We start from the raw sequence: 13065 nt of genomic DNA, 5'->3' as shown, positions 1-13065 counted from the left end.
TTATTAGCACCGTAGTTCACTCCGTCTTGCCTAGAAAAAGCACACAGATTATGAGAAATCAAGATTAACAAAAATGCGACATGAAATACAACCCATGAACGGAACAGAAACGTTTTTGCAAGGGAATCCAGTTTCTTGGGGGAAAGCAAAACATTTGCAAGAGAATGCAAAAGCATATAAATTTCAAGTCTCAGAAAGATAGTAAAGACATTATTAAAGTAATCCATTCGACTCCAGTGGTTTAACCTCATTTTTCTGAAGAGACTTGATCGCTTTACATGATGCACAGATTGAATTTAGGCTTTTATTCACATATAACATTCATTTACTCACAGATCAGTTATGGTAAACGAAAGCTCAAGAATGTTCGCTTGATGTGAGAGAACCAGTGAGGTTCATTCTCGTGTTACGCAAGAGGTTTGTTCTCGCACGTCAAGCAGGATCGGTTGAGCTTCTATTTATGTTCGCTGATCAATGTTTATATGTGAATAAAAAACTAAATTAAATCTGTTCATCATATAAATTGATCGGGTTTCTTCAGAAAATTTGGACTAAACTGAGCAAATCATGTGGATTAGTTTTAGAAATCTCTTTTTGAACATTTTGAAGCGTCAAAGTGGTAGTTGCGTAGCTGTCAATGGAGGGACAGACAGCTCTCAGATTTCATCAAAAAGATCTTCATTTGTGTTCTGAAGATGAACGAAAGTCTTACGGGTTTGGAACGATGAGAGCGTGAGTAATTAATGACAGAATTTTCATTTTTGGGTGAATTAGTAACCCTTTAAAGGGGTCATTGGATGCAAAATTCACTTTTATATGGTGTTTGCATATAAATGTGTCTTTGCAGTGTGTGGACACAACCACCAAACAATGACAAAAATCCATTCACTCCTTTTTTTTAATCCTCAAAAAGTCTAAACACTCTCAATAATCAAGCCGTTTGGATTTTCTGAGCAATATGATGTCATATGATGTCATATTGCTCATGCTCCGCCCACAGCCGCTGACGGACTGTCCCGTATTAGCATATATAGCAGTTGCTCATTATCATTTAAAGAGACATGCACCGAAACGGGTCGCTGTGAACAGAGCTGTTTTTGAGGACGTAAAAAGGGTGTTTTACACAACCATTGAGGAATTTTAACCAAAGTATGTTACAAACTTTACATGAAGACCCTAAAGAATCATACCAACTTGTGGAAAAAGGGCATCCGATGACCCCTTTAAGCTCGAAAAATGGCCCAAAAAACACCATAACAGCGGTCTTTATATGCCAACATAAACTACAGTGCAAAACTTAGAGTTCAAACTGTAGTGCACTTGTTTTTTGAGTTCTCTATGCTTCATTGGCTTGAATAGGAATGCGACTTTAAAACTGCTTCTTCTCAGTTTGTATTTTGGGGAAAGACTGAAATGTCTCTCTGGACAACCATCACTTACAGGCATTTACTGTGACATGAAGGCTTACATCCATATTGTGTGAACCTATATTTTGGTCTCTTCCCAAAGTCTTCTTCCTCTCAGTCACCTCTCTCTTTGTGCCGACGGTCACTATCAGTGTCTCTCACAGTATGTGTCCCTGCCGCTGCTTTTATAAATAGTAACACTATCAGCTCTTGAATGAGAGCACAATGCCAAACATTTGCCAGTGTGTTTCCAGAACAAGATACAGTCATAATGAGTGATGAGATGAGTTGTGGAACTGAATAAATGTTGTTCTTATGGCCACATTTAATATTGATGATAGTGCTCAATATCTAAATCTTTTAGAATAAACTAAAGAGACACCTAAAAGTTATGAATAATTAAGATTTTTTTTAATGTTTTTGAAAGAAGGCTCTTATGCTCATCAAGGCTGCATTTATTTGATTAAAATACTGTAAAAACAGTAATATTTTGCAAACAATTTCAAGTATCTGTTGCCTATTTTAATATATGTTAAAATGTAATTTATTCCTGTGATGTAGAGCTGAATTTTCAGCATCATTACATCATTCTAATATGCTGATTTTAAGTTGTAATAATCAGAAATGTTTTGATTGAGAAAAATATTTCCGGAACCAAAGTCGATAAAGTGGTTGTGCTCTGTAGATAAGTCTTGTCAAACTAACCTTCATTTAAAGCCTCTTTTGTTCCTGCACGCACACACACACACACACACACACACACACGGAGATAAGGAGGAACATTTTGTGCAGCCTAGATCCACTTGATGAATACTGTCTAGCACTTCTGTCAATAAATACACTGAAACATAACTCAGCTGACGGATAAATAAACTCCATGATAGCTATATTAGGGTGAATATTATGAAAACATGTCCTAAACACATTCCACTCCAAAATGAATAGGGATGATTTTTTTCCTATATTCCTAATGTCCTCATGGAAAAAGCTTCCTCTTCTATCCCTTTTATTGATTTTTTTACACTCGAATGCTTCTCTGCTGCACTGCAGCAACATTTCTTCATTGTGAGATATGTACGTAGCAGAGGGTGTTACACCAGGACAGTGTTAATCTGTCCCATATATACTCACGTGCATTTTGTTTGGTTCTTTGCTTAGGGGTAAAAAGATGTTTGAAATACCTTAATTTTCTCTTAATGAAAATCCTGACGCTGTCCACTGATTTTGTTCAAAATGACGTCACACCAGTTTGTTCTTCGATATCGAGTATGTCAGTGACGCTGGCATGTTCCTGCACGGCTTGTGCTCATCCTAATGAAAGTGCTGACAGGTGCTGCCTACTCATGTGGAGCTTTTTAACATCAACACACATGTGGAGCTGGGCCAGAACATTTTCAGCCTGGATTTAATCTCACACACTTCTGCAGACCCCCATGACCACAATACAAGTTTCATGGAAGGGATAAGAGTAAAAGTCCCAAAAGCGTGAGCAATGTGGTACTGAGCTGAAACTACAACAGAAGCATCTGGCCCAGATCCAATCTGATTATTTTTTTGAATGATTTTTCAGAGATATTTGATGAATGAACATGCAACTGTTGCAGTGTTGAATTTAGTAAATGATGGCGTGCCAATTCCCTGTAGAGATATTGTTACATTGTTACAAATAATGTTATTATTAAATTATATTATGTCATCGATGCAATAGTAAAAACTATCCATTTTAAAATATTATATAATGTCTGAATTACTATTATATTGATTCTGCTGACTGACAATTACTCATGTTTTAATAAGGAGTACACAGTGTTCAGTTATAATTGTTCTAGTAATGTTCCACACTAATGTAACGGATGTCTTGCAACATTTCAGAGCATATTACACCTAAAGGAATGGCAGCCTGAGGACAGGGTGAGAAGTATTTTCCAAAAAGGAGGCGCAATAAGCATTATTTCATCTTTTCATTTCAACAAATTCATAATGTTCTATCCAGCTTGAAATGTCAGGAAAATGAAGCATGGTGTCTGAGGATTTAAGTTTGTGCCATGTATTTCACACAGATTTAGTGTTGGATGTGATTCAATAGAAAATTGGAGCTTGGAGCCCCTGGAGCGTTTATATTCAGTTTCATCATGATCTCCCTGCATCTTCGTCATCTTCTTCTTCTTCCAGTGCCCTTTGCTTGCTGGAATGAATTAATTTTTGTTGATGTTTCAGAACTCTTTGGACCAAAGTTGTAATTTAACAAAAAGTCAAGTTTCTAAATTCTCTAATGACTCTACTTATGTAACTGAATTCAGGCAGAATATAACTGGAGGTTTGTACTGTATGTCAAAGGACTCAACAGAGAGACATTCATTGTCTACAAATGTGCTCGGTGTCATTTACAAACCTGATGCAATATGCATGTGTTAATGGTTATAAGTCTGATCTGTTTATTCCATTAGCTGGTGGAGGTGTGTTTCATAGCAACTTGTGGCTGTGAGCTACGTAATTAATTCAGTAGTAGTAATAGTACACTTAGTAAATAGTAAATTTTGTTGCTCAATATTTTGGTCTTTTCCAAAATATCTCAACATTTCTTCAAGATCAAGATACATTTACTTGAGAAGCAAAATTAAAATTTTGTTTGGGGCCCTATTGACTTCCATAGTATGGAGAAAAAATTCAATGGGGCCCATAAACTGTTTGGTTACCCATATTCTTCAAAATATCTTCTTTTGTGTTCAGCAGAACATATTAAGGCCTGGTTTCACAAACAGGGCTTAGATTAAGCCAGGATTAGCATTTAAACATGATTTAGAAAAAATATATATATTACTGGTGTGCATCTTGAGACAAAACAATGGCATTTACATATTTTAAGATATGCCAGTGCAAGTTGCTTTCAGTTAAAACAGCTCAAACATGCATTTTAGTCTTAAATGAGTAACATTATGACTTCACACGATCCAGAAAAAAACACGACTTTGACTTTGAGCTTTGTAACCTTGCAGATCCTTTTTTTAATGCTCAAACAGCAACATTACACACTAACTAAAGATGAAAAAGTGAAAAAAACATAATAGGATCCCTTTAAGAAAGTTGAGATACTTGTACTGGAAAACCAGACAAAAATAATAAAAGTAATAGTAATCCCTATTATTGTCATGGACTCAATCAATCAATTATCATCATTTTTATATCATCTGATTGCCATCCTTTCCTTTGCGATTTAGGGTCTGGTTCTCACCTTATTGACAAACAGGAATTGTAGTTTTTTTTTCTAGCAAATCTGCAAATTCCTTCATCAACGTCAGCTGCCTCCATAATAATCTTCTGATACGTTCAGCACAATCAAGTGAAAATCGCTGTGTGGCATAAATGATAAATCTAATAGGCGGTCTATTAGCAAAAGTGCTGTTCTTCCTGTTTTCTTCAAAACAAAAAGTTGCATCGTGAATGACGTAAGCGCGCTCCGACACGGAGTAAGTGTGTGTGCAGGTCAGCGGGGGAGTGGAGGGGGGACAATCGCATCAGGGCACGTGACAAGACAAGCGTGCCTAATGTGAGTACATCCGTACTCTGCTTTTCTGAACGATTTGGGGATTTGACGTTTGAAAAATGACAGCAAATTCCTAGCATACGGTCTCTCTAACTTTTCTTCCAAAGTTACACTGGGTTTTTCACAGGCTTAGAGGTCTCTGGAATTAATGGATGTGGTTTGGCTGGAGTTCAGCAGAGGCCGGTATACTTGAAGCAGTGCATTCTGGTCTGGGCAGTTTGGAGTTAACCAGCGCTGTGAAACTGCTGGCCCGCACTGCTCTCCACCCCCAGCGGTGTGCTCTGATTGAACGCACATGTGTTTCTGTACATTTGTTCTTCTGGACATTCAGGGATATAATAACACAATGAGGCAATTTATAATAAAAAGCTTTCCAAAAACTTACATCAGCATATCTTTCAATAACAAAACAGAAATACAAGCACACAGGATTGAAGAACTAAACCAAAGATTTGTTTAAATTGATAACCGTAAAACTATAGTAAATACTAAAACTAAAATGGAAAAAATATGAAAATAAAAACACTTCCAATTTGCATGAACACCAAAGGCATTTGCATATGATAACCGAGGGCTGGATTCATGAAACAATCTTAAAAATAAAAATCTTCTTGTTCTGCAACTTAAGAAAAAATTCATATTTTGATTTATTTGCACTTTTTATTGTTCTTAAGACAAAACTTAAGGAGAATTAAAATTCTTCAGAAGTATGTTCTTAAAAATCTTAAATAACTTATTTAAGTCAGAACAAGCTTCAAATCCCCAAAAGTAAGATGTTGGGTTGTATCGAATTAATTGTTGAGCATTAAGCAACATTACACTTTCTTAGTTTAACTCTTTTTTATTGGTGTTTTACCAATCAGAGAGATAATAAAAGAAAGACAAAACAGTGTTTGTTTCAACATATTGACCAAAAAAATACAGATGAGGTATTTCTTATTCTCTGATTCAACAAACAGGAGAAAAGAAAAGAAAAAAGAGAAATGCTTGCTTCAAAACATAGTATATTACACAATAATACAAGTAAAAATAATATTAATGTAGTGTGCATGTACAGTATGGTAGCAATATAAATAAAATACAGCAAAAACTGTAAATATTACTAAGGAAAAAAAAAACCACACAAAAAAACAAACTTTACACCTTTTTTAAACAATCACTGCCAGCTGTCAAGAAAACCAAATACAATTTATTTCCTTTTTTTTTTTTTTTATGTACTCTGTTTCTTAAACAAACAGGGACGAGAGAGAGGACAAAAACAGCTAGGGTCAAATGCAAAGGAGTGGTTACGTAAATGGTTATTTATAGGAACCATAACACTTTCTACATATAATAGATATTAATGCAACACCTGTCATTTCATTCAAAATTCATTCAAAATGTTTTTTTTAGTTATTAATCTAATTCAAATGTTGTTTAGTGTAGGTATTTATTATATACTATATAATAGGCATATTACAAAATACTGTCCATTTTAAGACAGGCTCATTTAAAATAATTATTTTTAACTCGCATTAAAAATGGGTCGCTGATATCTGAACTCTGGTCAAGCCAGTAGCAACAAAAAGTAACACCAACGCCGGTCATTGTAATCTTAAAAAAATATTTGAGAATTTACACTTACAACGTTTCTTAACTTTTTTTCTTAAGAAGATTTTTGTAAATCCCTCCCCAGAACTAATATTCTAATATTGCATTTAGTGTAGTATTTATTATATAAACTGCACATTACAGTAAGTGTCATGCAAACTACTAGGTATGTTGCGTGCAGTTTGATCAATCTGTGGCAACTACAGTAGAATCAGGTTCTGTCCTGTAAATAGTACCACACAACAATGATGCTTTCAATGTGCCAATAACAGAAAACACACAGCGAAACATTTTTCACAATGGCTGTCCCATATGCGTATACTCGAGCACAAAAGCGCTACCATATGGCTGAAAAGCCCTTAGGTTCCCTCTTTCAATCATGATAAGCCTGTAGAGGTTGTTATGTGCCATTTTGTAATCAGTACCTCACTGTGCCTTAGGCTGTCCTTAACTCAAGCTGCTGTTTCTAGGCCGGAATAATCCTCCAGGATTGCCCCTGTTTAAGCCCACCGTGTATCAATCATGCTGTTCTAACATGTTTTAACAGTGCAGGTCCCAGGATGTTCATTTTAACCCTTTAGTACAACCAAATTAAATCACCAATTCATGAAATGCATTACTGTTTGACAAACAAGCTGTTCAAATAAAACAACGAGCCACAATAGACTGTGCCTTATAGAGATTTTACCTCTGATTGACTAAACTAGTCAATCAACTTTTTTACAGCATAGTCTATGAATACATCAATTTCCATGTTCCAAACAGGGGTGCGTTTCCCGAACAACTGGTTCACTACCATAGTACGATGTATCGTTGAAGAAATCAACTGGCTAGTCACGACTGTTTCCCGAAACCGTATTGTCGCAAAGTGGCCGTTCAACCACGTTGGTTTATGACGTCACGCACGTGGTGGAGTAATAACTTCTTTTAATGAATCTGTTTGAGATCGAATTAACGCTAGATGTTTTGCTATAAATTACAGACATGACATCTGAGGACTATTTCTCATTTTTCTCAGTTATTTTGCTTTATTTCCAGATTCAATCATGGGCTCGTTTTTACATAGTAAAGCACGTTCAAACATGCGCACTCTTCAAAAACGGTGCTTTAAATCTCTTGACAAACTAAAAGATGTAAATTACTTTTGTATGTATTCTAAATAAAAGACACAGGTTGTACTGAAAGGTTGTTGCTCAAGATAAGGATTTATTTAGTCCACATGTCATGCAAACTAGAAACTATGCTTCTAACCACAGGTCGAGATCTGTCGTTCCAAACACACAACTCTGCGATGCCGTTTGCGAATGTTCATTAGAACGATGGTTTCGGGAAACACTGACTCGTTGAACTATGCTGATAACGACGGAACTTGCGAACATAGTTGGCTAACGATGCTTTTGGGAAACGCAGCCCAGACCATCATTATGTGGTGGGAATTTTACAGGGTCAAAAGTCTTTATGAATGAGTCATTGAATTATTCACTCATTCAATTCATTTAAAAAATGGATTGATTCAGGAGCAAAAGCAATAGCGTTGCAGAAATTGCTTACTCTCTGAGTAGGTACTTATTTTGAAGTTCTTACTTTGCTACCATTTGTCATGTTGTCATTGTTATGTGACCTACAGTTGTGCTGATTCTCTGCCATTCACAAACCCTCTCTTGAATGCGCACTACTGTAAGTAGTTCGTTATCCGGGTACTTCTTGCATACTGTTTTATAAATACTGTGAATCTGAACTGAAGAGGTGCTTTTTTGACCCGCTTAAGTAGGACTTAAATACATCTTTATATGTAATAACACAAATATTTTTATTATCTTTGAAATATGGTTAAAGAGTACTGCTGAATAATAACAAGCATTTATGGTAAACTTAGCATGACTTGCATGCCATGTATTTAATTATATTTGTAATAAGACATTTGTAATGAATTTGCAATTTAGTACATTTAAAATATGTAAACTTTAAATGTGATGAATAACACTCCACAGTTAAAATTATAATCAAGTACTTTACATGTGTTTAAGTATGTTAGTCAACACATCAAAATAAGCGTACTTCTTTAAAGGAAGACAAAAGTTTATTAAAGCATGATTATTTAAAATGCTCTTTAAGGTTCAACTTTTATTTTGAGATTTACAAAGTGTACTTAAGTGTGTTAAAAAGCATATGAAAGCTTTTCTTTTATTTAGGTAATATCTGCAAGTACAGTTTAAAAAAATATGCTTTTAAGATTTGAAGTACACTACAAGTGAGCATTCAATACAATTAAATGTACTTCTTTTTCACAAGTGGTGCCGTGTTTGATTTTTCCTTTGACTTCACACACATTTTCGTTAACATAACAAATGTAAGGTACTCAATATTAACTTCTTGTTTGTGTACCAGTGGTTGAACTTACAGCTTGGCAAATGCAATATTTTTATGGAAAACTCTTGTTTTAGTGTTGCTTACTCAGGGTCGAGAGAGAGAGAGAGAGAGAGAGAGAGAGAGAGAGAGAGAGAGAGAGAGAGAGAGAGAGAGAGAGTTAACGGAATTATAGGAAAAACGTCTCTGCTTTTAGAAGGCGATGGAAAGTCAAATGTACCTTTATGATATTTACATCCTGAAAAAAGGTTCTGGTTACCTAAATACATGTTCGTGCACTTCTTCGTATAGCTCTGCTGGTGACAGTAAGACCTACCCGACTCCCCTGCACCTCCGTCAGTTTGTTTTCCCAGATATAGTCGTACAGAGTGTATTTGAAGAGATAATGACATTAACTCTGCTAAAAACGTGCCTGTGTGTATGAGAAGGACTCAAGTTGCGTCACAAATATGGGGACAGAAGCTCAGTGTTGATTACACACATATTCAAGTCTGAAAGGCAATCCTATGTTGACTGAAAATGCAGAACTGATGTTTAGAGTCGCTAATAAGATTAGTGCCATGTATATGCATCATGTGTAAATGTGTGTCAATGTTTGGCTGTGTTTTTGCAGTGGTTGTTGGGGGATAGTACTGTACTTCAGGTGAACTGACATAAAGCGTGAGTGAATGAACTGAGGGACTCAATGTGTGCATAAGACCAACATTGCTTGTCAATCATTTGGTGTCACAAAGCCTTGGGCCAAATTTTGGGAAACGGTAGTTATGTTGGGTTGGGAGAGATACATGTTTGAGCACGAATCAATAGGGGTGTAACAATATATCGCAATACAAAAATGCAACAATATGTATCATGTGTAGGTCACCCAAAATAACAATTACTGTGTGAGAAAAAATTCAAGTTTTCAGAGTTTTAGTGTCAGTACTACATTAAACTACTATATATAATGTTGAATATAATGTATAATAATGCAAGGGGGGAATATTTTTTTGTAAAAAGTGGCCTAGATTATTTATAATATATAGTGACAGTGTGCCAGCATATTCGTCTAAAATAATTCTGTTTTCAGCTTCAGAATCATGAATATTTTTATTCTGGCGTCTCTATTGTCCTGTGCATTGGGTTACCTAGACTACGGTAAGTCCAAGCCTCTTACTTTATACCCAAAATGTAATACCAAATGTAGCATTTTAATCAACAGTACATTTTATGTTAACCTTTTATCATATGTCTTGGAGTATCGCAATAATATCGTATTGTGAGTTCAGTATTGTGAAATGTATCGAATCGTGACATGAGCGTATCGTTACACCCCTATGAATCAATCATTAATTTTCCCAACAGGGCAAATTCCCTAATTGCTTCCGTTTTTCTTTAATCCTCCCACAGGGACGAAATGCAAGTCTTTCCTCAGATGAGATCTCAGCATTGTCTCAAAATGCTCAAATGTTTTCAATAATTTTGTATAATTGAGATACTATTATTAGATTTTATTTTTATATTTTGTTTTCTTTTTCATTTCAGTTAAAGTTTTAGTATTTTTTTTTGTTGTTGTAATTTTTAAATATGTCTTTAGCTTTTATTCATTTTTATTTCAGTTTTAGACTAAATTAACTATAGAAATGTTTCCTTAGCAACTAGCTGAAATAAAATAAGTTATTTCATGGACGTTGTTTATTTCAGTTAACATTTATTTTATTTCAAGTAGCGATGTTTTTTATTTTTTATATGGTTTTAGTTTTCAGATATACAATGACTTAATTACCCTTCTGAGCATGTTGTTATATTTAAATCACACAGTATTTTGATATTTTGGGGGGCATAAAATTAAATATGTCAGGGTGAGGCAACTGTCCTAAAATCATGAAGAAAAAAGACTCTATTGAACAGAAAACCTTAAATAGTTTGGCATAATCTTTTATTATCATTCCTAAGCTATTACACAGTCTTGTTAAAATAGTCATGTAGTGCAACCAACATAAATGAAAAAATATCGCAGGAAATAATGTCAATAAGTCTCTTAACATATCTAATAATTTGACCTTTTTATGACAAGACAGGGATAGTTGGTTGTAAAATAGCATGTGGTAAAATTCCCCCAAAATTTGATTTCTGATTCTAAAAATTCAAGATATTTAAATAGGCCTACTTTTTATCTTCTAATAATTATTAAAAGCAGTTATAACCCATGTTTTAGAGGCATTCGGTTGAATATTTTCTTGAAAATTGTATAAATGGTTTCTTTTTAAACCAAATAGAACCAACAATGAATCCAGATTACATTTCTAAGAACTTGACACAGTACATGATAGATTTATAAAGGTAGAATTCCCCCCCCCCCCCCCCATCTTTTTCTTGGACGCTCTCATATGTCGTTCAACAAATTGTCTCATTTGTGTCTATTGTTATTTCTCCTAAGGAATCTAATGAGAAACATCTTTAAATACAGTGTTAAATGTAGATCTCGTCCTCCCTCTGCCTCTGTCCTGTATGTTTTTATATCTGGTCACTCGAGACATAAACACACACTACTTTTCCCAGAACTCATTGAATGTAGGATTCATGGTGCTTGAGCTGGTGTCTCTGAGGAGTTTTCCATCCTCCTCACGCGGCTGAGAGGCCCAGACCAGCTAAATCAAGCCTTTCATAACCACCAGAGGACAGAAATGGCCTTGTTGCCAAGTCATTGCTTGTTTGTAGTCCAGTTTTTCGAAAACCTATGTTTAGAACGGGATCTAATTATGTGACCAGGGGGAAAATGCTTATGTTACGCAGGGTGCTTCATGTAAATGTCTTGCGGTTGCAACTGTCTTGCCGGTTTTAATCTGTTTGAATAGATTTTTAAACACTAATTACAGGTTGTTATCTGTCAGAGTATGCAGTGAATCGTGCTTATTGAGGGATGATGTACGTATTGCTTATTGAGGGAAGAATTTATGGCACTTTAAACCTAAACTTAAGTTTGTTTTTTGCCCAGGACATTTTATGTTATTTTTATTTCTTTAGTGTGTAATGTTGCTATTTGAGCATGAAAAAGGTCTGCAAAGTTTCACAAAGTCCCTCCAGCGGGAGTTATTCTCTATATTAGTGTCACTGTTTCTGAACTCCCTGAAACACCTCCATTGTAGTCTTGAGTTTTCATCCGGGAACGAACACGTCACAATATTCCTCATTTAAATCATTCATACGCAGAATAAAGAGGCGGGGCCTGGTGAGGTTAGTTAGTAGTGTGTTGAAAACTGCTGGTTATGGTAAGGGGTGAGACATTTCCAAACACGCTCGAAGAGCTTGACCAATCACAACACACTGGCCCAGCCGACCAATCAGAGCACAGTGTGCTTTTCAGAAGGAGGGGCTTCATAGAGACGGGAACTAAACAGAGCATTACTGACAGACTGGGAAGAGAGGAGCTGCAGCGATGGAGAATTTTTTTTTTTTTTTTACTTTCAAGCATGAAAACCTATTCTAGTAGAGCCCAGCAACAAAATCAAGGGCATAATAGGTCCTCTTTAAGACCGTTTAAGTCAGTAGTTCTCAGTCATTCGTTTTTTACTTTAAACTTTCCGTGAAGTGTCCACTTGTTGTACGCTTAAGAATCATAATTTTTTCTGTTTCTTTTCGTTTTTCTACTCTTTACAGACTCGCAAACTGACCAAAGTGGAGCGGCAGCGCTTCAGTGAAGAGGTTGAAATGCTCAAGGGTCTTCAGCACCCAAACATTGTGCGCTTTTATGACTCCTGGAAGTCCACTGTGAAAGGTCACAAGTGCATCCTGCTGGTCACCGAGCTCATGACTTCTGGCACTCTCAAAACGTGAGTTTGTCCTTCATCTCACGATCTCATGTCATATTAATACCTCTTTTGTTTGCTGCTGAGGTAAACATTGTTATGCTTGCCAATGTCCTAGGTATCTAAAGCGTTTTAAAGAGATGAAACCAAAGCTCTTACAGAGGTGGAGTCGTCAGATCCTTAAAGGACTTCACTTCCTGCACACTCGCGCCCCTCCCATCATTCACAGGGACTTGAAGTGTGACAATATCTTCATCACAGGGCCCACCGGAAGCGTGAAGATCGGGGACCTTGGCCTGGCCACACTCAAGAGGGCAAGCTTTGCAAAGAGTGTAATAGGTAAGTCATTGGAAACTACTGTAGTTTCTCA

At 35.9% G+C, this 13065-nt stretch overlaps 2 protein-coding genes across 2 annotated transcripts in view; both read left to right on the top strand.

The window, feature by feature from the left end:
* Nucleotides 1–13065, top strand: part of ppp4cb (protein phosphatase 4, catalytic subunit b) — a 276860-nt gene that overhangs the window by 180688 nt on the left and 83107 nt on the right. The gene's annotated exons all lie outside the window — the stretch shown is intronic.
* The window catches only part of wnk4a (WNK lysine deficient protein kinase 4a), a 59236-nt gene that overhangs the window by 13004 nt on the left and 33167 nt on the right, over nt 1–13065 (top strand). Inside the window, exons 3-4 of the mRNA XM_079851504.1 lie at nt 12547–12719; nt 12814–13034. Of these exons, the coding sequence (XP_079707630.1) occupies nt 12547–12719; nt 12814–13034 (394 nt within the window). The remainder of the gene's footprint in view (nt 1–12546; nt 12720–12813; nt 13035–13065) is intronic.

This window comes from Squalius cephalus (assembly GCF_949319135.1).
Source record: "Squalius cephalus genome assembly, chromosome: 19".
Lineage (NCBI taxonomy): Eukaryota > Metazoa > Chordata > Actinopteri > Cypriniformes > Leuciscidae > Squalius > Squalius cephalus.
This window is presented reverse-complemented; position numbering and strand designations above follow the sequence as displayed.